The sequence below is a fragment of the Ictalurus punctatus genome, chromosome 12, assembly GCF_001660625.3.
Source record: "Ictalurus punctatus breed USDA103 chromosome 12, Coco_2.0, whole genome shotgun sequence".
NCBI classification, from domain to species: Eukaryota; Metazoa; Chordata; class Actinopteri; order Siluriformes; family Ictaluridae; genus Ictalurus; species Ictalurus punctatus.
Genome location: NC_030427.2, coordinates 1,762,501 through 1,790,068, shown reverse-complemented (window position 1 = coordinate 1,790,068; position 27,568 = coordinate 1,762,501). Strand labels below are relative to the sequence as shown.

At 40.0% G+C, this 27,568-nt stretch overlaps 2 protein-coding genes across 8 annotated transcripts in view; one reads left to right on the top strand and one right to left on the bottom strand.

The window, feature by feature from the left end:
• LOC108261189 (NACHT, LRR and PYD domains-containing protein 3) overlaps positions 1-27,568 on the bottom strand; it is a 264,701-nt gene that overhangs the window by 80,948 nt on the left and 156,185 nt on the right. The window lies entirely within an intron of this gene.
• Positions 18,074-27,568, top strand: part of LOC128634179 (NLR family CARD domain-containing protein 3-like) — a 48,629-nt gene continuing 39,134 nt past the window's right edge. Inside the window, exons 1-7 of one of the 4 annotated variants that reach the window (XM_053684426.1) lie at positions 18,074-18,157; positions 18,317-18,438; positions 18,891-19,007; positions 19,389-19,443; positions 19,681-19,888; positions 20,173-21,908; positions 23,859-24,032. In XM_053684426.1, coding sequence (XP_053540401.1) covers positions 18,958-19,007; positions 19,389-19,443; positions 19,681-19,888; positions 20,173-21,206 — 1,347 coding nt within the window. In that variant the 5' untranslated portion in view covers positions 18,074-18,157; positions 18,317-18,438; positions 18,891-18,957 and the 3' untranslated portion in view covers positions 21,207-21,908; positions 23,859-24,032. Of the gene's footprint in view, positions 18,158-18,316; positions 18,439-18,890; positions 19,008-19,388; positions 19,444-19,680; positions 19,889-20,172; positions 21,909-23,858; positions 24,033-27,568 lie in introns of those variants that run through there. The other 3 variants (XM_053684427.1, XM_053684429.1, XM_053684428.1) reach the window with 3 other exon arrangements.

The following is a 27,568-nucleotide window of genomic DNA, read 5'->3' as shown; positions in this document are numbered from 1 at the left end:
GTGGACTTGAGGAGCCTTCAAGCGGTCCTTCAGCTTCTCCAATGAGTTTATTGCCCCAGGTGGCCCCGAGCGGATTGGCATGGGCCAGGTGCATCAGAGCCTGCATTCTGGCTTTGGGGATGACCAAGAGAGAGTGTGTGAGTGAGAGTGAAAGTGCGAGAGCGAGAGTGCGCGCGAGAGAGCGCGTGAGTGAGAGAGAGAGAGAGCACGTGAGTGAGTGAGATAGAGAGCGCGAGGGTGAGAGAGAGAGTGAGAGAGAGACCACGAGAGAGACCGCGAGAGTGCGCGAGAGAGAGAGAGAGAGCACGAGAGAACATAAGTGAGAGCATGAGTGAGTGTGAGAGTGAGAGAGTGAGTGAAAGAGAGTGAGGGAGGGAGTGAGAGAGCGACTGAGTGAGAGAGCGTGAGAGTGCGTGAGTGAGTGAGAGTGTGCGTGAGTGAGAGCGAGTCTGTGAGTGAGAGAGAGAGAGAGAGTGTGTGAGTGAGAGAGAGAGAGTGTGAGTGAGAGTGTTTGTATGTGAGTGAGAGAGAGAGAGAGAGAGAGAGAGAGTATGTGTATATATGTGAGAGTGTGTGAGTGAGTGAGTGTGTGTGTTAGCCTCACCATCTTTCATGTTGAAAAATCACTCAGAATGCCTGCCAGAAATGTTAAAGTGTACACACACACACACACACACACACACACACACACGGTTGGGTTGGCGGTTCGATTCCTGGCCCGGGTGACTCCACATGTTGAAGTGTCCTTGGGCAAGACACTGTACCCCAAGTTGCTCCCGATGGTAAGCTAGTGCCTTGCATGGCAGCTCCTGTTGCCATGGGTGAATGGGTTGAGACACAGTGTAAAGCGCTATATAAGTGTGCCATTTACATTACCTTTATCTTTGTAATGTTCTTCCCTATTTGTGGATATTCTTGAGTGAAATAGATGAGGCCACATAGGGAACACATGAAGCAGTGATGAGAATGAAATTTCTAATAACATTAGAAATACATTAATATTTTCATATTACAAATCAATTTGTGTACTTTAACGTTATATAATATACATAGCAGTATATTTATCATCATGATCATCATCATCATGTGTGAATATGCTTTAAATATTTTGGTGTGCTGTCTGTATACCGTGTCTCTTTCCGTCTGGCTGGCCGGCGCGCACACATATATAGTGAAATCGGAGCAGCGTTCAAAGTTCTAGACCTGTCCTGGTGGTATGCGTGACCATTTTCCCCGTTTATGACGCCGTGAATGTCGAGTTTTTAAACCTTGTGGTATCTGAGAAGGCCTCCGTATTCATTTAACGGAGTTGTATTGAATCATTGCTGTATCTAACCTTTGCATTTTGGTAAGTAAATAAATGGCTTTTATCCAAAGTGCTTTACACTGTGTCTCATTCACACACACACAAATGGTATCAGAGCTGCCATGCGAGGCTCTAACTTGCCATCAGGAGCAACATGGGGTCCAGTGTCTTGCCCAAGGACAATTCGGCATGTGGAGGCATGTGGAGTCATGTGGGCTGAGAATCAAACTGCCAACCCTACGATTAGTGGACAACCCACTCAACCACCTGAGCCACGGCCGCCATTTTGTTTGCTTATGTAGCGTGTTTTAATAATGGACATTGTCACAAAGCAGCTGTACAGATATCTGGATATATTATTTCAATGTAAACTTACAAGCAACATTTCCATGTCAAGAATTGAGGGTATGTTCCTTAAAAAGTAAATAATAATAATAATAATAATAATAATAATAATGCTGGTAAACAGTTCCGAAACTCCGTGTATTGTTTTTGATATGTCAAAACTAGACAGCGCAAGCCAAGAGAGTGACCATCATGCCCAAGGATATTCAGCTGGCCCGGCGTATTCGCGGAGAGCGCGTGTAAACCACAACTCCGTCTAATATACACAAAGGCTCTTTTAAGAGCCACTTCATCCTCTCAGAAAACAGCTAATTTTCTTTCTTGGGCTGTTTGAATATTTAGAACGTGGTACAGAGAGAAGGGGACACGTGTCTAGGAGTGGCACCTTGAGGGTGTTTGTGCATGTATTTGCCAATGGGAAGGGTGAATTGGAAAAAACACAATGCATGGTAGCGGTGCTATTCCAGCAGGTGGAAGTGATGTCAGGCCAGTAGCAAGCATCAGTACATTCTCGAGTGACACTTCAATTTGGTGTTCTACAAGGACAAACAAAAATAATTTGGAATTTCGAACATAGCTAGAAAAAAATACCACAAAATGTCTATCATTTACTTTCTTCGGCGGAACACAAATTGAGAAATTTAGAAGAATAACCTGCTTACTCTTTTTCATACAACAGTAATAGATAATTGAACAATGGATCTACTAGCTTTCAAGCTTCAAAAAGGTCACAAAATATTGTAACTGTATTCCATTACAACCTGTACATTTACACGGACAGCAATAATCTAATTATTGACCTTATTCTGAATAAACAAACATAGATCGATTAGCGGCACACGTTATAACATCTCCACACCACACCGTCCCCTCCAGGGTTTCCCGTATCAACATACAGTTCATCTTCATTATGGGACCGTATACGGATTTGGGTGTTTCATTTTTAATTTTGCGAAAAGCTTCGGGTGCAGTTAATTATGTCATGTTATACATGCTAATAGACTGCTTGAAGCTGTGGGATGCCTCTGAAACTATACTATAAATAGTAGGTAATACATGGTTTAGGACGCAGCCGTGCTCTCTTCTTTGTCGTCAAAAGGTTGACCACTGCCGTGTGTGTCCTGTGGCAACATGTGGCAAAAACTCCCACAGGACATTAATACTGTGATTAAAGTGTGTACATGTCTATCAGTACGTTTACATGGTCTCATATATCAAGAAGGTACTCTGGACTTCAGTTCCCATCAGCCACTGCACTGTACTACATCAGTGTCACATGACCACCTGCACCTGAATCACATTTCTGTTAACAAGCACGCTTATAATATAGCCACTGTTTGCACTGCTTCCTTGTCTTACGTTTGTCTTACATTACCGTTGTCCATGTTACCGTGATTTGGTTCTGTTAGTTTATGTTTAGTCCTTGCCACAGTGTTTTGCATTAGTCATAGTATCTTTTGTGTTTTGTTGGTTTATTAAATAAAACGTTTAAAATCTGCGATTGCTTCTGTACCCATCTTTGAGACGTGACACATGGACAACAATAATCCGATATTAACCCGATTGAGACGATACTCTGATTAAGAATGTAGCATGTGAACAGAGATTATTGATGACCTTAATCTGATTAAAGTCATAACTGAAGTAAACACAAATAGAAATAAGACGTGGCGTATTCCTGTTTTAGTCGCATTATCGACGTGCGTTACAGACTTTAACACACCTCACTCACACTATTAATGTCATGTGGGAGTTTTCACCGGATTTTGCGACAGGACACAATCACACATGGCAGTGCACAACCGTTTCACTGCAAACAAGAGAGCACGGCTGCGTCCCAAACCGCGTACTTACCTACTGTGAATACTCATGTACATGTGTTTTTTTTTTTTTTTTTTTTTTTTAAATAAATTTGTAAAAGATTTCAAACCAACTTCTTTTACATTGTCATTATGGGGTATTGTTTGTAGAATTTTGAGGAAAATAATGAATTTAATCCATTTTGGAATAAGGCTGTAACATAACAAAATGTGTCAAAAGTGAAGCGCTGTGAATACTTTCCAGATGCACTGTACACCCACTATAAATTACTTTGGGACCAGCTGGTTAAAAGTAAGAAGAGGGAGGTGAGTTTTATGGTCTAGCATCGTCTGTGTCAACAATGAAGGCCATTATGTTTATCGGATCACCAAAAAACTAAATCTTTCTTCCCCTACAGCTTTTGGGAGGACTACACCTCAAAACATACTTACATTTACATTTATTCACTTAGCAGAAGCTTTTATCCAAAGCGACTTACAAATGAGAAAGATACAAGCAAAGCGATATATCAAGCAGAGAACAATACGAGAAGTGCTAGTGACAAGAAGTACTTGTAAATGAAAATAGAAAACATGCAGGGTAAATCCATGAAAAATGCAGCCAAACTGTGACACAAGGGTAAAATTCCAGAAGAAGGATATGGGTCAAATGCATGTAACAAGGACACAAAAATGTCTTCTAAAAAATAGGACAACGTGACAAGTCAGCAAATGACAAGAAGTTTGAAAATAATCAACAATTTGGAACCATCTTGAGATCTGTTAATTTGAATATTTAAATAACTCTTCAGTCTATTTCTGATCCTATCAAAAAGAAAGATTCAGAAGTCGAGATTTTCTTGGAAACAGAATTGTAAGAAATTACAGACTGCCTCTCAGCAGATTCCACCCCGAAGTTTGTTAGGATAAGCTTGTTCCCCAAAAAGGCAGAATTACCAAAGGGACAATTTATCTGGATCTCAGCAATATGTGTATAATATCACCTAAAGTGACATTCACACAGTTATAGCATGGGAGCAGCAGTGGGACATCAAGAACCATCCCTGAACAAAGGGCTACATGACTGTAATTAGCATTCAGAAGGACATTTGTCTCGATAATCCCATCATCATTTGGGGTCACACCTGTAACAACATCCATACTGTGAGAACGGAAAGTGATTGAATCAAATGCTATCCTTAATTTACATTTAGGATGAAACTTAATTTACATTACATACAGAAAACCTGGTTTGAAACAGTATAAATGTCTGTGTTGATATTATTCGAGGTTCACTTTGACTCCAACGAACCCAACCCAGATAGCAAGATTTGTCTGGCCCACTTGTGGGCCACATACTTGCTTAAGTTCTGGCCCAGTATATGCCTGGGTCAAAAACTGGCCCACACACTCAATATTCTTAACAAAATAAGATTGATCATCATAATCCCATGTTGTTCTTTATTTAGTTCTGTCCTGAATAAGCTATTTCACATAACAGATGTTTACATATAGTCCACAAGATAATAGCTGAATTTATAACAATTACCCCATTCAAAAGTTTACATACGCTTGATTCTTAATGCTGTGTCGTTACCTGGATGATCCACGACTGTGTTTATGTTTTGTGATCGTTCTTCATGAGTTTCTTGTTGAGATGTTGAGATCCATCTTTTCACACTGAGGATAACTGACAGACTCGTACACAACTATTACATAAGGTGCAAACGTTCGGTGATGCTCAAGAAGTGAACATTAGTGCCAGGGGGTGTAAACTTTTGAACAGGTCTAAATTGTTATTTGGTCTTCTGGGAGATATGTAAGTATCTTATTTAGCTTCTGAAGGGCAGTACAAAATAATTTTAAAAAAAAGGTCTTTAAACAAACTAATAATTTACACAGATCATCCTGTTCAAAAATTTACACCCCCCTGGCTCTTAATGTATCTTCTTGAGCATCAGTGAACGTTTGCACCTTTTGTAATAGTCATGTACGAGTCCCTCAGTTCTCCTCAGTGTGAAAAGATGGATCTCAACATCATATAGCTGCTGTTGGAAAATCCTCAAATATGCAGAATATGCTGCAAAAGTAAATAATGTGCAGGACCTGGAGGATTTTTCTGAAGAACAGTGGGCAGTTTAACTGCTCAGAACAACCAAGAGACTCATGAACTATCACAAAATATAAAAACAGTCATGGGTCATCCAGGTAACGACACACAGTATTAACAATCAAGGGTATGTAAACTTTTGAATGGGGTAATTTTAAAAAACTCAACTATTGTCTTGTGGACTATATGTAAACATCTGTTATGTGAAATAGTTTATTCAGGACAGGACAAAATAAACAAAATGGGATTTTTATGATCAATCTTATTTTGTTAAGAGTATTAAGATTTTGTAAATTCTGCTAGGGGTATGTATACTTTCTACCGCAACTGTATACCCACCCAGCTACCAACAGACACACACACACACACACACACACACACACACACACACACACACACACACACACACACACACACACACACACACACACACACACACACACACACACACACACACACAACAAATTCAACCACTTAAAAACAGCAAGGACTTTTATAAACAATTACAAATAGAATATAATATGAACATTTTAACATATTAACAAATAGCGCAAAAAAAAAACACCACAGTTAAAACACTCTACATACCTTCCTTTTGCAAAAGTCTTCTCGCCCACACTCTCGATCTGATGCCAGCTGGAGCCGCCTCGTCATGGTCCCCTCGACCTCCATCTCTGCAGCATTAGCCGTGAGGAGGTTTCTATGAACTGCAACTTTGGAATAAAGCAATACATATCGTACAGTCATTATGAATCTTAAGCATTAATTACACTTATACCATGGTCAGTGTGAATACTGGATTCTGATTGGCTGGAAGGTGTGCATTATAACTGTTTATTGCACAGGTAGTTCCAGCCAGTTTGATCACCGTTATAATTTCTAAATATAAATCTTATCACACTAATGTATCTCTGTGTCCGATTTATTTCAGACAAAATTCCAGATCTAACGACCTAACTTATGGAAATTAACGGTTATTTTAAACTTCTAATCAAAGTTTGTGCTTCTAAACCAATGACAGCTTTAACGTTATTAATTGTGAAAAGACCATGGTATAAGCGGGGTAAAACAAGTGGTTCATTTCCTCCACATCATGCATTAAAATCGTTTAATGCACATCTAGCCATGAATTACCCCTTACATATCAACTAAGAGAGACAGCTAATGCTGTATGTAAACACATATACTTACCAATCACGACCTCTCCGAGTTGGAGAGCGGACAGTGACGTTTTTCCATTGATTCCCCTCCAATTGAGGTTTTTTTTCCAGGGAGTTAGCACCCTCTTCAATATGCGCCAGGTGTAGTCGAGCACATCCACCCTGTCAATAAGCGCCAACCAGTTTACCTGAAACCGATTTAAAAAACAAAAATAATATACACTAATATAAAAATAAATAATTAATAAACATGTAATGCCTGGTCAACTGTGTCAGTGCTTCTCACTACTCCTGCAGTTACCCTGCCCTGTGGGTTTTCCATGTTTTCCTCCTCTACCAAAGATTAGGTCATAACTGTTCCCTCATATCAAAGTGGTGTCGAACGTTGTGCTTTGAGTACGAGTGTGTCCTTTTGAGAAAAAAGAAATGCTCTCAGTCGCTGTGTAATTGTGCAAGCAATTCTTAACAAAAAAGAAAAAAAAAATCTCACCAGTTTTTGCTTATAATCTGGGCTCTGTTGCATCCTTTGCTTCAGACTACGCAGTTGAGGAAGGTCTGGCAGGGGCAGTAAATCTTCATTAATATCTAAAGGCTGCACCTGGACCTCCTGTAGTTGAAGCAATCTCAGTAGTTTGTTGGTCCAGCACCATCTCTAATTTAGTCAACACCTCCCTCAGCATGGCTATGATAAAGAAGTTAACAATATTTACAAATGATACACACTACAAAACTATACAACTCCATCCTTAGTCTTATTCCTAACCTACACAATTCCAATAAGATGGCTGAGTGGAAATCACAGCTGGCCCTATCTGGTTCTGATGATTACCGGAGGCTCCTCGTAAAGTCTGACAGCCTGGCAGTGCTACAAGAGAACACTGTGTTAAGGGAAGTGAGGAAACATGTTCTACAAAATTAATACCTACAAAAGAAAGTCAATCAGAAAGCAGAAGAATACACTCACATGGCATATCGTCCATCGGCTGCCAGTTCTGCAGCATCTCTGGGAACGAGCCGTGTGCTGCTGGTGGTGGTGGTGCTGCTGGTAAAGTGGTGGTGGGAACAGGGGGGAAAGTGGTGTTTGGGGTGACTGTAGGGAAGTTAACAGTGGGGGCATGTTGAAGAATTTGTTTGGGTCCACAGCATGCTGCAAACTGTGTGGGCTTTCTGACAGAACATATTAAATTAGCATTAGCTCCATGTTCCAGAAAGTTCTAACCAAACATTCAGGAAAAAAAGTAAATCGGACCAAAAAGTAAAAAAAAAAAAAAGTCGTAAAAGAGGAAAAGGAAGGAATAAACGAGGATTTGTGTCTTGTAGAGCAATGAAAACTTCATAAAAAATATGTCGAGCTGTGAGAATCAGCATTTGTCACTATGATGCCAAACGTTCTGCGTCTCCCGACTCTGCTGTTATCCCGAAGAAACACTGAGAGATCAAGGTTTTGTTTGTTTACATCAGATGTACTGGAGCTGTGAATAAATAGACTAACAGATATCTTAAAGTAGCAAGATAACGTGTAGTCATTGAACAGGGGTGAATAGCTATTGAATTGCAGTACATAATTCAATAAGGTTTGAGAATGGAAGAGCTGATCGTTAAATACATCGCCAAACACGGCTCACAGGGAATGTATGACGGGATAGAGAATGTTGCTGATAAGCCGTATGAGTGGGCTATCTCCCGGTTTGAAAATTATCCCCAAATGCCTAGAAATAAAAAAGGAAAAGTTGCAAATGCGCTTCAAGTGGTTTTTGCCTCATATAAAGTGACTAAGTGAAAACTAGATGAAATGGAGGGAGAAAATGCGCGGCTTCATTCTAGACTCAGTCACGGCTTAATTCCTACTAAAATGTACCAGGCTAGTGAAAAGATCTGGAAAGAGGAAAAGATCAGAATGCAGAAGGAGATTGCATGTCTTAAAACTAACAATAGCATGCTTAGATCATCCGTTGAAACACTTTCCCGTGAGTTGGATGAAGCACAGGCTGCTTGTCAATTTATGATAAATAGTACAGTTGAGAAAAACACCTTTGAGAGATCTGTGGGTGCCATGCTTTGTAACAGAGTTTCAGGTTTTCAGGAAGTCGGTGATGGGGGTTGGGAGAGAGATCCTCTCACCCATTTAGCAGTAGTCAACACTCTGACTTCACAGTTAGATTTCCCATGGCACCAGTTCACTCCACTACTACCATGCATAATAGTGAAGAAGGGGAGGGGCCAATGACACACGATGGTCAGAGGGTTTAATCTAAACAAACTAGAAGCTGTGATTAAGAATATTGGAAAATTTGACCCCATCAAACAGAATCCTTTAGAGTTCTGGAAAAACCTGGAGCAATATTCAGATGTATACAACTTTACAGATGGTGACGCATGTGTGGTTCTGACTCTGTGTCTGCCCGATACTCTGTCCGGAGCCTTACATGAGAAAGTGAAGGTCAGAACTGCAAATACATTGGAAAGGAAACAGGGATTGCTTGAAGTTTTAGGAATGATGTCAGTTGACTGGGATAAAATAGCTGAGATGACCATGAGGAAAGGGGACCACCCAGTGGCATTTTCAGAACGGTTATTGGAGGCGTTTAAAACGTTCAGTGGTAATCCTGATATTACTCAGGATGATGTCAGCGTCAAATCTGCCCTACTTAGCAAGTGTGACCCACTCACTCATTCTGCTGTGGCAATGCATGTGACACATCTCTCCAAGTATAGTGACATTATTGCAAAAATGACACAGTTTTATAACATTAATGCTATTTCAAAGAAATCTTATCCCATGTCAGCAATAGGCATTATAAAGCCCTATCCGAATGGAGGTCGCAAGGTTTCCAGGATAAACTAGGGCCATGCTACTGGAGACAAAAAGGAGAGCCCACCTCCTCCTAACCCTGATAACCCCCCAGTGTGCTATTCATGTGGCAAAGAGGGACACAATTCTAGGGAATGCAAAGTTTTTTCTAGGAGAACAGCTCCTAACATTGATCTTAACCAGTTACAGGCTGCGGTTAACAGACTGAGCAAGGAGAATGAGGTACTGTGTGCTCACATGGAGAAGCAGAGCTTTAAAGCCATGTCTTCTTCAGCATAGGGATTACAGGCCTCCATTTCACATGTAGCACAATGTCACAAGATAATCACAGTAGGCCAATCGTAAATGTCGCTGTTGGAGGCCGAAGCGATGATTGGTTAGTTGATTCTGGTGCTTCATTAACAATTCTTCATTCTGACAATCCCCTACACAATGGTAAAGACACAATAACTTTAGAAAGGTTTGACGGAACAATTTCTCTTGCATCCTAGACAGAAAATATGCCGTTGCAAACTGCCAAAGATGATTTCAAAGACAAAGCCTGGTGCAGTAGAAGTGGTGATGGTCACGATATATTAGGTTCAGACATTATGATTAAGCGTGGCTATATCATTGACTATGGCAACAATTGCATTTGGCGTAATCCTCAGAGTAAAAATAAGCTTGTGGAGATTTTTGATGTACATGTGATCAAAAAGGCCGAGGATTATGACTTACATACCTTGTTATCGCTGGAAGATTCTGAATGATCAGAACGATTGGATCAGATCAGAGGTGTTTTTGTTAATCCAAAGCAGGATTGTGGCTGTGTTGATACTAGTGTGATGGAAGTGAAGGTTCACGGAGGTGACCCACCCTCTCTCAGACAGTACAATTATCCAGATGCTGCAAAGCCTTATGTACAGTGTACTGTGGATTCTGTTAGAACAGAGTATTAACAGGCCTTCCGTTTTCAAATAAAGCTTTATTGAGAGATTTCACAAATCATTACATAGACTTATTGACATTTGTATGTCACAGTAGTTCGATACAGTTAAATCGCACACATGTATTAATTTACCACATATTTACACTTGTGGTCACATCAATTTATGCCATATTTACATTTACACCAATTTACCACATATTTACACCTCACATCTCTTCAAAAACACAATAAAGTCCATGGGTGTTTATTTTTTGTTATTCTGCCGTTTTTCTTTTGTCTTTGTAATTCACTCACAATCTGTTTAAAGATCCTCTCAGCAGGGATGTGGCACTGATTAATAATCATATTACACCTTGTTTTCCAGAGTTTATAATTGACGGTGCATATAACAAACCAGTAAATGTATTTTACTTTTTTTTTTGGATGAAAAATTTCATACCTCATGGTTTTCTCACATATATTTATATCCAGTCCAATGTTTTTCAGTTTTTGCCATATTTCCGCTGAGCATGAGCAGTGTATTAAAAGGTGGTCAGTGGTTTCCTCCTCATTACCGTTATTAACAGGAAATTCTGTCATGGTAACAAAACAGCTCCATTTAACTATACACCGAACCGCTAATCTATTAACACTTATTAACCATACAACATCACCAACATGTTCTGTGATATCTTTTGTATTAATATTTTAATACACTGCTCACTTTCAGTTATTGTGAGGTGTTAATATTCTACCATACCTCCGTATTGATATTCAGTTCTTTTTTTATAAATACTTTTGCTGCATAAATGAACCCAGTCTATCCAAACAAAGTTTATTCATTGTGTCTAATTCTGTTTTCTTTTCATTAAAACTGTAATGTCATCTGCATAAGCAGTAATTTTAATTACTTTCCCGGTTGATGTTGTGACTCCTTGTATTCTCGGCTCGTTTTTAATCTTGTGTAATAAAGAACTGATTGTGATAATATAAAGTGCTGTGCTTAAAGGACAGCCCTGTTTTACCCCTCAGTCAATTTCAAAACATCAGTCAAACATCCGTTAACGTTGATCTTAGATTTTTTATACAGTGTTTTAATCATGTTAATAAACTTCTCCGGAAAGCCGTAATGGTCCATCACACACCATAAATATTCTCGCGATATTAGATCGAATGTTTTTTTTGGCCAAGCCCACAATAAAGAAATTTTTATCCGGTGCGTTTATAATAAGTTCTCTTGCTGCTCCCAAATTATCCCACATGTATCTGCCTTTAATCGCACACGTCTGCTCGATCTCTATTATTTTATTTGGCGTGTCATTCATCCGATTTACGATTATTTTAGTGATGATTTTATAGTCAAAATTCATTAAACTTAGGGTGATGTCAGCTAAAATGGGCCATCATGTAAAATGGGCCTGATAAGGTTGGAGCCTCATAACCTTTTAAGTTTTTACAGCCAATCACAATAACGGATCTTACATTGTTTCAACAACACTAGTTGACAATAGTTTTGATTGGTCTAAGGTTCTTAAAGTGGGCGGGGCAGAGTGTTATATGAAGCATGTCAGAGAAATTGTATGGTAAGTGATCATAGCATAGTAAATATCATTCATTATTAATAAGGGTGATAAAGCAATTATAAGTTACCAATGAAGCAAAAGCTCTATGAACAATGTTTTGAAAGACTCTGTCAAATACAATGTTTAAATTTAAAAAGAAACTTTGATTTTTGTAAAATAAGACATTTTAGATAGTGGCCCATTTTACCTTAACCAGCTAGATCAGTTTTGCTCTACCGGTGTGGTTGGGGAGGTGGGTAAACCCTGTGTATAGGTTACTGCTGAAACAAGAGACCACGACAGTCCTTCAGCATTCAATGCAGCAGGAACATTTAGGGTGTGCTGCTGTCAGTGCAACTCATTGTACCACGAGAGCTGTGGAGAAGATGTGCTTTCTATTAAATGAAATATATTTCCAGTGTTGTTGCTATGGCACACTGAACACAGTAGTGTCAATTTACTGTTAAAATGTGTTGTTATCTTTTTATATTGGCCCATTTAACTGAACAGCTGGCCCAATTTGCCTGAACATTGTGTTGTGGCTCAAGAGGATACATGCAGATACTCTAACCCTCATAATTTTAAAACAATGATACTTTTTCACATTTTAATATATATATATATAGAGAGAGAGAGAGAGACCCGTGCTAATTTACAAGAATATCATATTATGTATAGCTTGTTTGATGGTATTACAAACCATTTATCAAAAAGTGGCCCATTTTAGCTGTCTTCACCCTATTGATCTCCAGTCATCAAGTTCGGTCGGGTCTCCTTTTTTATATATTAATGAAATTACACAACGGTAAAACAATTCATTTAAAGTTCCCTCCTGTAGTCCTTCATTATATAAATCACTTAAGAGATCTTACACACTTTATAAAATTCAGCTGGGAGTGTGTCAGGTCCCGGGCTTTTCCCCTCGTTTAACTGCAGAATTTCTTCTAATACATCCTCTTCCTTAATGGGGTTTTCTAAATGTTGTGTGTCTATATTTCTTAATGGTGAGCACGTCGTTAAAAAAATCTGTTTGTTTATTTTACTTGAGTCTGCTTGACATCTTTTTCTTATGATATCTCTTATCTTTCTTGTTATTAACAATATTGCCCAAATTGTCTCTAATCTAGTTCTATCAGCTCTCCTGCTCTTTAGCTCTTTTATAACTTTTTGTGGTTTCCTGTATAGTTTGTGTCAATATCCACCTATAATTGCACTTTTAAAAACCATTCGTCATTTAATTGCCTTAGTTCCGATTTTATTTTATGTAAACAATCGTCATCGTCTATACATCTGTCTCTTAATAGACCTTGCCTTTCTCCATCATTAACCCTAATTGGGCCTGTCCTCAGACCAAACATGCTGATTGTAATTTAATAATTGATGAGCTAGCAAAGAAAGCTGCTGTGGAAGGAATAACATTTTCAGGTGTCACAGGGCTAAAATCAATTGCAGCTAACAACATTAGAGAACCGGTAGGCCTGAAAAGCACTCAGAGTGACCCTTCAGTGACAGAAGCAATCGGACCGAAGAGCAACGGACAAACTATTGTAGACATGTACATGTACATGATGCACAGGACAACATGTTAGTGTACAGATGTGGTGACACTCCAGTGTTGATTCCACCTGTAAGACTGCAGCATGATATTTTGTATCGTATCCACAATCAGAAGAAATCAAAGGGACAATTTATCTGGGTCTCAGAAATATGTGTATAATATCACCTAAAGTGACATTCACACAGTTATAGCACGAGAGCAGCAGTGGGACATCAAGAACCATCCCTGGACAAAAGGGCTATGTGGCCGTAATTAGCATTCAGAAAGACATTTGTCTCGATAATCCTTTCACCTCACCATTTGGGGTCACACCTGTAACATCCGTACTGTGAGAAGAGAAAGTGCTCGAATCAAATGCTATCCTTAATTTACATTACATACAGAAAACCTGGTTTGAAACAGTATAAATGTCTGTGTTGATATTATTCAGCGTTCACTTTGACTCTCAAAGTGCTTCATGTACTTTGTCACTGCCACGCTGTAATAAAGTTATTCTTCTTTGAGATCTTCGACATCCACTTATTTTTAGGGTTAGGGTTTGGGTTAGGGTTTGGGTTAGGGTTAGGGTTAGGTTTCTCTACTCTCTCTCTCTCTCACATACTACTATAACTTTATAAGAATAATAAAAAGGAATATTAAGATATTATAAGGGTACTATCTTATAATAATAATATATATACTCTTTATAAAAAACAGAATAATAGGATAAGTAGGACAGTAGAAGAGTAATATAATGATATGATGATATTATGAAGTAGGAAATACAGTAAACCGTTTTTCAAGCAGTATATCTATATATAAAATAGAGATATAGAGCAAATATGAAAATAAATTATAAACTAGAAATGCAGGCTCGCAAGGAAGGCCTTAATTTTAAGAGAGAACCATGAGGAGCCATTTATAAAGGTGGCTGAGTCAAGCTGCCCCCCCGTGAGATAATAGTAAGACCGAGGTCACTCTAGATTGTTTTGTCTCTCCACTTTTGATTTTATGGGTTATTCAAATCCCTTGGTTTTGATTCTCTGGGTTATTAGAAATCCCTTGGTTTTGATTTTCTGGGTTATTGGAAATCCCTTGGTTTTGATTTTATGTGTAATTTGAAAACCCCTGGTTTTGATTCTATGTGTAAGTGGAATGGCCCTTTTCTGGAACATAAGAGTAATGTAGATGAGCTCTTTTTTAACCCTATTGGTAGTGATATCATAGTCTTCTTGAAACATATGGGTTATTTACTGTGTAAGTACAGTATAAATACTGGAGCTTAAGCTCAGGGTATCAGATCACTTCTGAGAATTCTCATCGGTGTGGATCTCGTGTAGTGGAACGGAACCAATAAAGCTGGACCCTTGCTTCTTCTCACTCACGGCTGGTGTTTTTTTTCTATCTCCAACTGGGCTCAGAGGTAGATGTGAGTATTGGCTTCTAAGTTGAATTTTAAGTGTTTTTGGGTAATAGGCTAAATTTGAGCCAGCACTTGTCCTCTTGAGTCTTGTCCTGAAGCAACAAAAGTAAGAAATTCCAGAGTTCGTTCAGTATCAAATTTGGCAAATGCTTCCTATTTTTTCTTCAGCTGCAATCACATACTTCCTCAAGTCTGTAGAAGTTCAGTAGCATCATTTTTGGTGGTGCCCCGGAATAAATTATGTGAATCTGCATCAAATGACCAACAAAGCAATACTAGCGTGACTGGAATTTGTACTTTTTGGGTTTCTATCAATTAAGCAGAATATAGATATAAATTTCCCCAAAGAGGAAATGTTTCCACCATGGGTGCATAAAAAAAAACAACAACACCATAATAAATGGTTAATTAATAATTATAATGGTCAGAAGATAGAAGTGGAAACCTTTATTTGTCAATTATACATTACAGCACAGTAAAATTCTCTTCCCAGCTTGTTAGGAAGTTGGGGTCAGAGTACAGGGTCAGCTGTGATTCGGTGACCCTGGAGCAGAGAGGGTTAAGGGCCTTGCTCAAGGCCTCAACAGTGGCAGCACTGGGGCTTATACAGAGCATTAACCGTTGAGCCACCACTGCCCACAATGTATTATTTTTATGTCAAAATAATACAATAAACAGTAATAATGCTGATGAGCTCTGTTTGTGTAAAATACCCAAAACCTACCTCTGTTTTAGGCGGCGTTGTGTGTTGTGCTGGATGGAGCATGACTGCCCTCCTGTGGCCAAACTCGGGAACGGCAATTTCCCAGAAGCGGTATTCTGTAATTTATCTTTTAATAATGGTGTTTATATGTTTTTAGTATTTAGCCATATTAATATTAATATCTCTCTCCTTTTTCCCCTTTAGGATAATTATTGATGAAACTCATATTTCATTCAGGGGGCACAGTGGAAAGTGCTCAGCACGTTCACCTCACACCTACGGGGCTGTTGGTTTGATTCTCGCCTCCATGTTCTCCGCATGCTTTGTTTCCTCCGCGTACTCCGGTTTTCTCCCCAGTCAAAAGGCATGTGTTGTGGGCTGGTTGGCATCTCTATATTGTCCAAAGTGTGAGATTGTGCCCTGCAATGGGTTGGCACCATGTCCAGGGTGTCCCCTGCCTCATGCCTGAATCCCCTGGGATAGGCTCCAGGCTCCCCGTGACCTGTGTAGAATAAGCGGTACAGAGAATAGATGGATGGAAGCATGGAGATTTCATCCATTGCTCTGGATGGATCGTGACTGCCATCATGTGGCCCAGTTTAGGAAGTGCATGTTTCTATGATTTTTTTAGAGCAGCGTTTCCCTACCTTTTTTCAGTCACGGCACCCTTTGAATATTTTCAAAAAATTTGTGCAGCCTACACAAACACTGATGCTAGACAGCGTTAAGCCTGGTTTATACTCGACATGTCCGGCAAAAATGATGTCATTGCGGAGTGTGCGGTCGAGCGTGTTGAGTGCGTGAGGCTTCATTTCTCATGGCGGTCTGCATGGCGCCGGATCCGGAAATGAATGACTTGGAGGCGACTCTTGCCGGAAAGTACCATAGAGAGAGCCAGATGGCACAAAATTCATGGAAAGGTTTTTAAAATAGTGATTTGGATTTGCTTTGTACATACTGCTGAGATAATAAAGCCAAAACTGAAAGTTTTTTGGGGTGCACCATGTTTTCATTCATCAGTATCTTCACAAATAAACACAGTCACTACACTACACCATCAGACACAGTGATTACACCTCATTCTGCTGTCTTTATACGCAGAGACCTTTACACTGATGGTGAACATCCAGAGTGATCATTCTGTAATATCTTTCTTTTCTCTATGTACATAAAGAGACATTTACACTGATGGTGAACATACAGAGTGATCATTCTGTAATATCTTTCTTTTCTCTCTATACATAAAGAGACATTTACACTGATAGTGAACATCCAGAGTGATCATTCTGTAATATCTTTCTTTTCTCTCTATACATAAAGAGATATTTACACTGATGGGAGAATATAATAATCACCTGGTTTTGTAAATGTGAGAAATGACATCTGCAGGAAGCTCGACTTTTTGATGTCTACAGTAATTGTTAACATTTACAAAATGAGCCTACAATAAATAATAAGTCTATTTAATGAAAGTGGAGGTCCATGTTTAATAAAAATCTAATAGAATGAATAAAATAAATTGAGGTTGTTTAGTTCAGTTTTATACATGTTCTCATATTTATAGCTGTGTGTTGTTGTAATGAGACAAGTGATAATGTCACGGTTTATTGGGTTTTATATGATTATTATTATTATTATATAATTTATTATTATTATTGTTATGAGTGTGTATCTGTCTTATTATTTCTGTGTCTGTGTTATTATTTCAGACATCAGATATTTCTCATCTATATTAAATGTTTTCTACACATTTGATCGTTTTAGAAAATGTTTGAAGGATTTTTACACGCACCCCTGCTCTCATCAGACAGAACCTCGATTGGGAAACACTGGCTTAGTTACTCGTCTGACCAATGTGTTTAACTTACTCTCCATCATCACTTTTATTCTGAGTAACATTCATTATTCACACAAAAACTACTTACATACCAATCCTCACTAATATCAGGATACTCGCTCTCATTAAGGGGAAAACCAGAAAAAATACATTTCTGCAAATATTTAAGTAAACTTACTCAGTGTATGAGTTCTGCTTCTTTATCTAATGATCTGCTGAGTGTTTCTACTTCCTGTTATTTTATTTTAGTTTATATATTTGTATAGAGCTCTGACAGTTGTTCGTGCTGAATGAAGCCACGAGATAATAAATGAAGGTAGTGAAATGATAATGTGTGTGATGTAGATTTTACCAGACTTTTAATTCTGTTCTCTGTATTTGCAGCGTTTTCAGGCTTATACTTTCAGTATTTACAGGCCTTTGCTCGATGGATCAGAAAGCTGTATGATAACAAACCATATCTCTCTTTCTCTGTGTGTGTGTGTGTGTGTGTGTGTGTGTGTGTGTGTGTGTGTGTGTGTGTGTGTGTGTGTATTTATTACCCTACCTCACTGCCCCCTCCGCAGAATAAACAGGTAGACAGTGAAAGTGAAAGTGAAAGTCAGTCTCCATTTAGTGTGGAGAGGAAAATACACCATTTCAAAAGTAAAAACACAGTGAGTATCTACATCTAAAGCTATAATATATAAACACACTGAATGTACACTAGATGCAGAAGAGTTTTGTGCGTTTGTACTGAAGTCTGAATGTACACAGGTTGTTTTATGACTTGATACAGAGACTATTTCCTGTAAGTGAACTCTGTGCTGATACAGGGTTTGATTTAACACGCCGATGTTGCAGTGAAGTAAACGTGTGTCCTGCTGTAATCTGGAGAAGGAGACATGACCTCCAACATGAGTGTGTCTGGAGAACAGGACTTAAAGAGAGACGAGAGGTGAGTAACTTTTCCATTCACCAGCAATAAATACACACCGTCTCATGGAACAGATCTGTATCTCTAAACACTCACTAGTTAACAGAGGAACTAAAGTTTGCTTTAAGGTGTTTAATAGCAGTGAATATATCACTGATCTGATCTAAGAACAGTTTAGAGAAATCATTCACTGAGAGAAGAGTAAAAAGGACTGTGCAATGTGGAGAAGAGCAGCGTAGCTTTGAGTCGGTGAATTCTACAGGCTTTAAGACCCAGCTGAGTCAGTTATCTGTGATTGGGACTCCTGACATCAGTGTAATTCCTGAGGTATGAGGCGTGTCTCCTGTTTGAATAAGTGTGCAGACTGGAGCTGAATTAAAAAGATGGAATTATTGGTGTTTAATGATGAACACATTGTGTAACAGTGAGACAGCAGAGTATTAATTATTGCTGATATTTCTGTTTAATTCTAGAATGAAGGAGGGAAAGAGATCAGACTCACCAGAACCCAGCTGTGTGTCCATGAAGAGTGACTGATCAATGGAGCAACCACTTACCTTCAGAGACGGAGCCAGTTCTCCTGATGTGAGGTCAGTACAGTGAGGTGTTTTACAGCAATGTTCCACCTGATCAAACTCACTGGTCTCATTCTGAAGCAGTAAAACACTAAACTGTGCAGTGCTGCAGCTCTCGGACTGGCGGTGAGGAAAACTGCTTTAAGAGTTCAGTTCAGCCTGCAGTCCCTGAGCTGGAGGGTCTGTGGTGCTACACAGCAACATTTACACCTGGGACATTAATGACTAGATGACTATTTTATTCATAAACATGTTAGTGTCAGTGAGAAATCCTGAAATCAGTGTATTGTGTTAAGAGGATAGTGTTATATATCTGTCTCTGTATTTATTAGTGTGTGTTGTGCAGCTATGAATACATATAGTCTATATTACATCATGTGTTTTATTTCTTCACAGACCACAACAGAAGAAATCAAACCTCAGCAGAAATCAGTTGGACTCCATATTCAAGGTGTGTGTCTTTTTAATGTGTGTAACTTGTGTGTGAGCAGGTTGCAGGTTTTTTTTTTTTATTTAAGATCATGACAATTTACAGATTTAATAATGTGCAGCAGCATTATGGGTAATTGGACAGAATTTCAGCTGTAACTGTGGTAATAGAAAGAGACTTTTATTCTTTTCACAAAATAAAAGCATCTCTAAGTGTGTAACATTATAATATTTAGATGTGTTCCTGTGTGTTTCTAAGCAGGAGCTGGAACACAAAGTCATCACTCTGATAAAGAATGAGCTGAAGACATTTAGGAAGCTCCTGAGTCCAGATTACCCAGCATGCACTGAGAGGGAGGTGGAGGATGAGGAGGATCTGCACAGTGTCAGAGAGGTAGCGCTGAAGATCACACTGCACATCCTGAAGAACATGAACCACACAGATCTCGCTAACACACTGCACAACAGTAAGAGCTCTGAGTCATGGCTTTATTCCATCAGGTCCACTTTAGAGAAAGGAAATAGTTTTAGATAGGAACACTTTTAGTTTGAAGTTTGAGTTTAGTATCATGTACATCTGCTGCTTTTCTGTTCTGTTCGTGGTCCAGCTTGTGGTGACTCTGTACAATGGTCCTGTTCCTTCAGGAATATTTACTACATGAATCAGGAATGAACAGCAGCATTTCAATTTTACATTTAATCCTGTGTTCAGTGATTTTACATTAAAACATCTTATTACTTTGTTTATTAGAGTCTGTGGCCTCTGTGTATCAGACAAAGCTGAAATCCAGCCTGAGAGAGAAGTTTAAAAGAATTAATGAAGGAATCTCACAGCATGGAAGCTCAGCACTTCTGAATGAGATCTATACAGAGCTCTACATCACAGAGGGTTGGAGTGGAGACGTCAATAATGAACATGAGGTGAGACAGATTGAGACAGCGTCCAGGAGACCAGCAGCACAGGAGACACCCATCAAATGTAATGATCTCTTTAAAGACAAGTCCATCAGAAGTGTGCTGACGAAAGGGGTTGCTGGAATTGGAAAAACAGTCTCGGTGCAGAAGTTCATTCTGGACTGGGCTGAAGGAAAAGCAAATCAGGACGTCACCTTCATGTTTCCACTTCCCTTTAGAGAGCTGAATCTGATGAAGCAGAAACATCTCAGTCTGATGGATCTTCTTCATCACTTTTTCCCTGAAATGAGAAAACTAGAATTAATAGACTCCTACAAAGTGCTGTTGATCTTTGATGGTCTGGATGAGTGTCGACTTCCTCTAAATTTCCAGAAGAATGAGAGACTGTGTGATGTGACAGTGTCAACCTCAGTGGATGTGCTGCTGACGAACCTCATCAAGGGGAATCTGCTTTTCTCTGCTCTCCTCTGGATAACCTCTCGACCAGGAGCAGCCAATCAGATCCCTCCTGAGTGTGCAGAAAAGGTAACAGAGGTACGAGGGTTCAGTGATCCTCAGAAAGAGGAGTACTTCAGGAAGAGGATCAGTGATCAGAGCCTGGCTGATAAAATCATCTTACACATGACGTCTTCAAGAAGCCTCTACATCATGTGCCACATCCCAGTCTTCTGCTGGATCTCAGCCACTGTTCTAGAGAGAATGTTGGGTGAAGCAGAGAGTGGAGAGATCCCCAAGACTCTGACTCAAATGTTCACACACTTCCTGATCTTTCAGATCAAACACAAGGACCAAAGAGACCAGAGAGAGTATCCTGGCACTGGGAAAACTGGCTTTCCAACAGCTGGAGAAAGGAAAACTGATCTTCTATGAGGAAGACCTGAGAGAGTGTGGCATTGATGTGAGAGAAGTGTCAGTGTACTCAGGAGTGTGTATCCAAATCTTCAGAGAGGAGTTTGGGCTTCACCTGGGGAAGGTGTTCAGCTTTGTACATCTGAGTGTTCAGGAGTTTCTGGCTGCTTTATACACATTTCTCTCCTTCATCAGCAGAAATGTAACAGAACAACCAACCATTAATCTGTCTGATCTTCTCAACAAGTCAAACATGTCTGATCTCCTCAAGAGTGCAGTGGACAAGGCCTTACAGAGTGAGAACGGACACCTGGACCTGTTCCTCCGTTTCCTTCTGGGTCTCTCACTGGAGTCCAATCAGACTCTCTTACGAGGGTTAATGCCACAGACAGGAAGCAGCTCTCACAGCAAACAGGAAACAGTCGAGTACATCAAGGAGAAGATCAGGGAGAATCCATCTCCAGAGAAATCCATCAATCTGTTCCACTGTCTGAATGAACTGAATGATCATTCTCTAGTGCAGGAAGTACAGACTTACCTGAACAGAGGAGGTTACAGTCGTCTCAGGGGAACCATACTCTCTCCTGCTCAGTGGTCAGCTCTGGTGTTTGTGTTACTGAACTCAGATCAGGAGCTGGATGAGTTTAATTTGAGTAAATATGACCGATCAGAGGAATGTCTTCTGAAGCTGCTGCCAGTGGTCAAAGCCTCCAGAAGAGCTGTGTGAGTATTTTTATTTATAAATGTATTACTGCATGGTTTATGATTTTAATGTAACACTGAACTGCACTGTTTGGATTAATGCTGGTTAATAATTACTTTAATCATCTTTAAACAAACCTCTGGTACTGTTAAAGAAGAGTTTCACTCTTTACACCAACACGTTACGTCTGCACTGAGGGCGGGGCCATGTGGACAAAACCTTCTATCACCATTTATTACCTTTTCTCTAAAACTGATGAAGAAATGATCTCTACAGAATAACTGCATGTATTCATCACTGCTTTTTGATCAATTTGTGATCTAATCACCAGTGAAAGGCACTTTTTCTTTTCTCCTTTCATTTGAAAGTTACATTGAACAGAACTTCACAAACGAGAAGAAGAAAAACAGAACACTGTCACCATGGGAACAATATGAATACAACATGTGACATTGGTGATATAGAGGATCTAGGAAAATATCTATCCATAGACATGATTGATTATTCTATTTTCTGGTCCTATGATGTGTATCAGCGTATCACACCGCCCAATCTGCACTGAGGGACACATGTGAGAGTGTCGTGGAAAACAATCTTTCCAACCTAAGTTAAAGACTTCAGAGACAGAGGGTTTGTAGATGCCAAAGGTCATCAAACTTTATTGAAACAACAAAGTGAGACAGTCTGCAGAAAGTCTGAATTAAACACACACACACACACACACACGTCTTTATATACTTTTCTGAAGCAGTTAAATTATCCCTAGTCGGGGCATTAACCTCTTCTTTCTGAAAACAAACCAATCTCCATCGCCGTAATGAATTATTCATATCTATATGATACATTACATTTGTGGTGCATGCGTTGTTAGTTGGATTTTCTTATGGTTTTATTGGGACAAGGTCATTTTTTGCAGCGCATGCGCCTTGCGTTGAATTTTCTGAAAGGTTTCATCAGGACAGGATTTTTACCTTGTCCCAAAATTCACCCTTATTCCTTAATGACTTTCTGACTTTAGTCCCAGCCTGGTACACTTCATTCTGGAAGTCTGATCTGTTATTGTGACACTGGTATTGAAGCTTAAAGGGCCTTGATTGGAAACACAGTTCTGGTGAATGTCTAATTGCTCATTTATTGCCAGAATAAAGCTGCTTTAGACAAAACACACGGTTCTTCTAACTCAGGTTAGACAGGACATACAGAGATACAGAAAAACACCTGATGTTCAGTAACACATAGATGTCTTCTAGCTCACTACACACTTACAACAGAACTTGATTAAAACTCTTCTGTGCTTTTTCACTTTCACACCGACCTTGTTTGGTTTGGACCGATCAGACTTTCTCTTTAGATTGGATCTGGTGTGGGATTAGTTTACAGGATGAAAGAGGATTGTCCTCGAGGACGGATTTCCAGTTAGCAAAAATATCATAATCCCTCTGTGCAGATCAAGGGATGCGTCCTGTTTACAACTTTAATCTCTAACAAAAAATGTGTGAATATTTACCATAAACAAACAAACAAACAAACAAACAAATAAATAATGCATGCACTGTGTGAGACGGATTTCCAGTTACTCGTCAATTTACTCCACACACTCTCTCACACACACACACTCACTCACACACACACACACTCTCTCTGTCTCTCTCACACACACTCACACACACACACACAGACTCTCACACACACACAGACTTTTTTACATGTACGTCCCTTAAAAATGGTTTCCATTATTCAAACGAAAACCCTTCTGATTTCATTTCAATAATAATAATAATAATAATAATAATAATAATAATAATAATAATAATAATAATAATAGTAATGCTGATGTGGTGTCCTGTCCTCTGATTTGTGTGTGTGAGAGAAACACACTCACATTTCTGTTACATGGTAAAGAGTAAGTGTATTATGGCTGTGTGTGTGTTTGAGATCAGTGTTCTGATATTTCATCATTTCTCTTCCAGTCTGTGTTGGTGTGATCTGACAGAGGAAAGCTGTAGAGTTCTGTCCTCAGTTCTCTGATCAAACTCCTCCAGAGTGAGAGAACTGGACCTGAGTAACAATAACCTGCAGGATTCAGGAGTGAAGCTGCTCTCTGCTGGACTGGAGAATCCACACTGTACACTGGAGATACTGAGGTACACACACACACACACACACACACACACACACACACACACACTGTACACTGGAGATACACACACACACACACACACACACACACACACACTGTACACTGGAGATACACACACACACACACACACACACACACTGTACACTGGAGATACACACACACACACACACACACACACACACACTGTACACTGGAGATACACACACACACACACACACACACACACACTGTACACTGGAGATACACACACACACACACACACACTGTACACTGGAGATACACACACACACACACACACACACACACTGTACACTGGAGATACACACACACACACACACACACACACTGTACACTGGAGATATATATACACACACACACACACACACACACACACACACTGTCACTGGAGATACTGAGGTACATGCACACATACACACACACACACACACACACACACACACACACACTCTCTCACACACACACACATACTCTCTCACACACACACCCACACAAACACACCTACTCTGTCTCACACACAAACACTCCCTTGTACTTCCCTTAAAAATGGTTTCAATTATTATAAAGCATTTATTCAAACAAAAACCCTTCTGTTTTAATTTAAATAATAATAATAATAATAATAATAATAATAATAATAATAATAATAATAATGTTGTGGATAAAAATGACATGAAATAAACATGAGGGAGACTTAGTATGAGTAATATGTAATTTTATTGATAATTCACAGGACTGGTGGGTGCATAATCTTGAGGAGAGCGGTGGGGGGGGGGGGGGGGTGCGTCCTGGGGACATGGGATAGTCAGCGAAGGTGAAGTGAGAGGACCACTGAGAATGGGGCGGACTGACAGGTGAGAAGAGGGAAGAATGGTCGGGGCCCAGGTCAGAGAAGGTGACATCTTCCTCAGACTGAAAGCTGGCGGGGGGTTCTGGCTGGGTAGAGGCGTCAATACACATGTTCACGGAGCAGATTCTGTATCGGAGAGGGGGGGGGACCCCGCATTTCCATTTCCAGAGGGGGTGCTGCAAAGAAAGTTAAGTAGCACCATGATATCAGCAGTGAGATGCACAAGCTGATAATGAGTGTCCAGATCAAGATCCAGATCCAGATCCAGTAAAGGGGAGAAGAAGGAATGACAATGGGCACGTAGACACACAGAAGCGGTATTAAGCGGTTATTGACGAATTGGATTCACACTTTAGAGATCTTTAAGAGTACTACACTATGGTTTATTAGTCGAAGAGTCAAAAAGAAGTATAAGAGCTGAGGAGTGCTAACACACACACACACACACCCCATTATAACTTTATAAGAATAATAAAAAGGAGTATTAAGATATTATAAGGGTAATATGAATGAATGAATGCCTTTTATTGTCACTATACAAATGTACAATGAAATTAAGAGCCACTCCTTTTTGTTCCGTGCACACATGTACATTCAATAAACAAGAAGAATAAACAGATAAATAAACAAGATAAACAAGATATTGGGGTGGATGGGGGAGGTACTATGAAATTCACAGTTTTGAGACACTATATACATATGCTGTGAACTCAGTACATGTATGTGTTTATAATGGTAATAGCTTTCGGGAAGAAACTATTCTTAAATCTACTAGTGCTTGTTTTGATGCACTTGTAACATCTCCCTGAGGGCAACAGATTGAACAGATCAAAGCCAGGGTGAGAACTGTACTTAATGATGGGTTTTTCCTCTGCTGAGGCAACGGTAGGTGTAAATATCCATCAGGGAGGGGAGAGGGCAGCCAATGATCTTCTGTGCTGCTCTTACTACTCTCTGAAGCCTCTTCCTGTCTGCTGCGGTGCAGCTACTCTACCACACCGTGATACAGTATGTCAGCAGGCTCTCGACGGACGAGCGGTAGAAGATCAGCAGCAGATTGGAGTCCAGATTGTACTTCCTGAGAACCCTCAGGAAGTGTAGCCACGTTTGAGCCTTCTTGATAACCGCTGTGATGTCCGTCCAGGAGATGTTTGCAGAGATAAGGATGCCAAGAAACCGGACGGTGTGGACCCTCTCCACACACTCACCATTAATGAAAAGGGCGGCCAGCTCAGTGTTGTGTTTTCTGAAGTCTACAATGAGTTCCTTGGTTTTCTTGGTGTTTAGAGTCAGATTGTTCTTTGAACACCAGGCTGCCAAGTTTAGGACTTCCTCTCTGTAGGCTGCCTCATCTCCTTTTGAGATGAGTCCGACCACTGCGGTGTCGTCAGCAAACTTGATAAGATTATTGTTGTGGACTGGTCTACAGTTGTATGTGTAGAGACAGTACAGGAGGGGGCTCAACACACAGCCCTGTGGAGAACCTGTGCTCAACGTGCGAGTGGAGGAGAGGTGGGGTCCGGGTCTCACTGTCTGGGACCGGTTGGTGAGAAAGTCCTTTATCCAGGCACACGTGAGGTGGGGGAGGCCAACGGTGACCAATTTGGTGATGAGAATGTCAGGAATTATTGTATTAAAAGCCGAAGAGTAATCCACAAAAAGCATCCGGACGTAGCTCTGTTGCTGCTCTAGATGTCTCAACACGTAGTGGACAGCTATGGCGATAGCATCCTCTGTGTATCTGTTCGCACGATAAGCGAGTTGAAAAGGATCGAAATCTGGGGGGAGGTAGTCCTTCATGTGCTGAAGAATCAATCTCTCAAAGCCCTTCTTGATAACTGGAGTGAGGGCCACAGGACGATAATCATTCAGGCTAGTGGTGGGCGACTTCTTTGGCACTGGGATGATTATGGCTGATTTTAGGCAGGCCGGGATGACTGCTTGGGCCAGGGAGAGATTGAAAATTCTGGTAAAGATGTGGGCAAGCTGGTGGGCACATGATCTGAGCACCTTACCAGGTACACCGTCTGGGCCAGCAGCCTTCCTGGGGTTCACTGCCAGAAACATCCGTCTAACATCGTGTTCCCTCACAGTAAGTAGAGTGGTGCAGGAACCAGAAAGGAATGGAGGCAGGGCTGGACTGGTACGGGGGCCAGATGAGGGTGGAGGTGGGGCTGGAGCAGATGAGTGCTGTTGTTGTGATGTTTCAAAGCGAGCAAAGAAGCAATTTAGCTCTTCTGCCAGCATCGCACTCAGGTCTCCTGTTGTCGCCTCACGTTCTCTGTAGTTCGTGATGTTCTGTATGCCTTGCCACACCTCCCGTTTATTTTTTCTGGACAGGTGGGACTCTATGCCCCTCTTATAGGCCGCCTTAGTTTCCTTAATACCACCTTTCAGGTTGGCACGGGCAGCTCTGTACAGAGCTCTATTACCAGCTCTATTATTATTAATATCGTATAATAATAGAAAATTCTTTATAAAAAAACAGAATAGTAGGATATGTAGGACAATAGAAGGGTAATATAATGATATTATGAAGTAGGAAGTACATTAAACCATTTTTCAAGCAGTATAACTATATATAAAATAGAGATATAGAGCATATATGAAAATAAATTATAGACTAGAAATACAGGAAAAAGTAACTTACTCATACTTCAGATGGTGAAGAT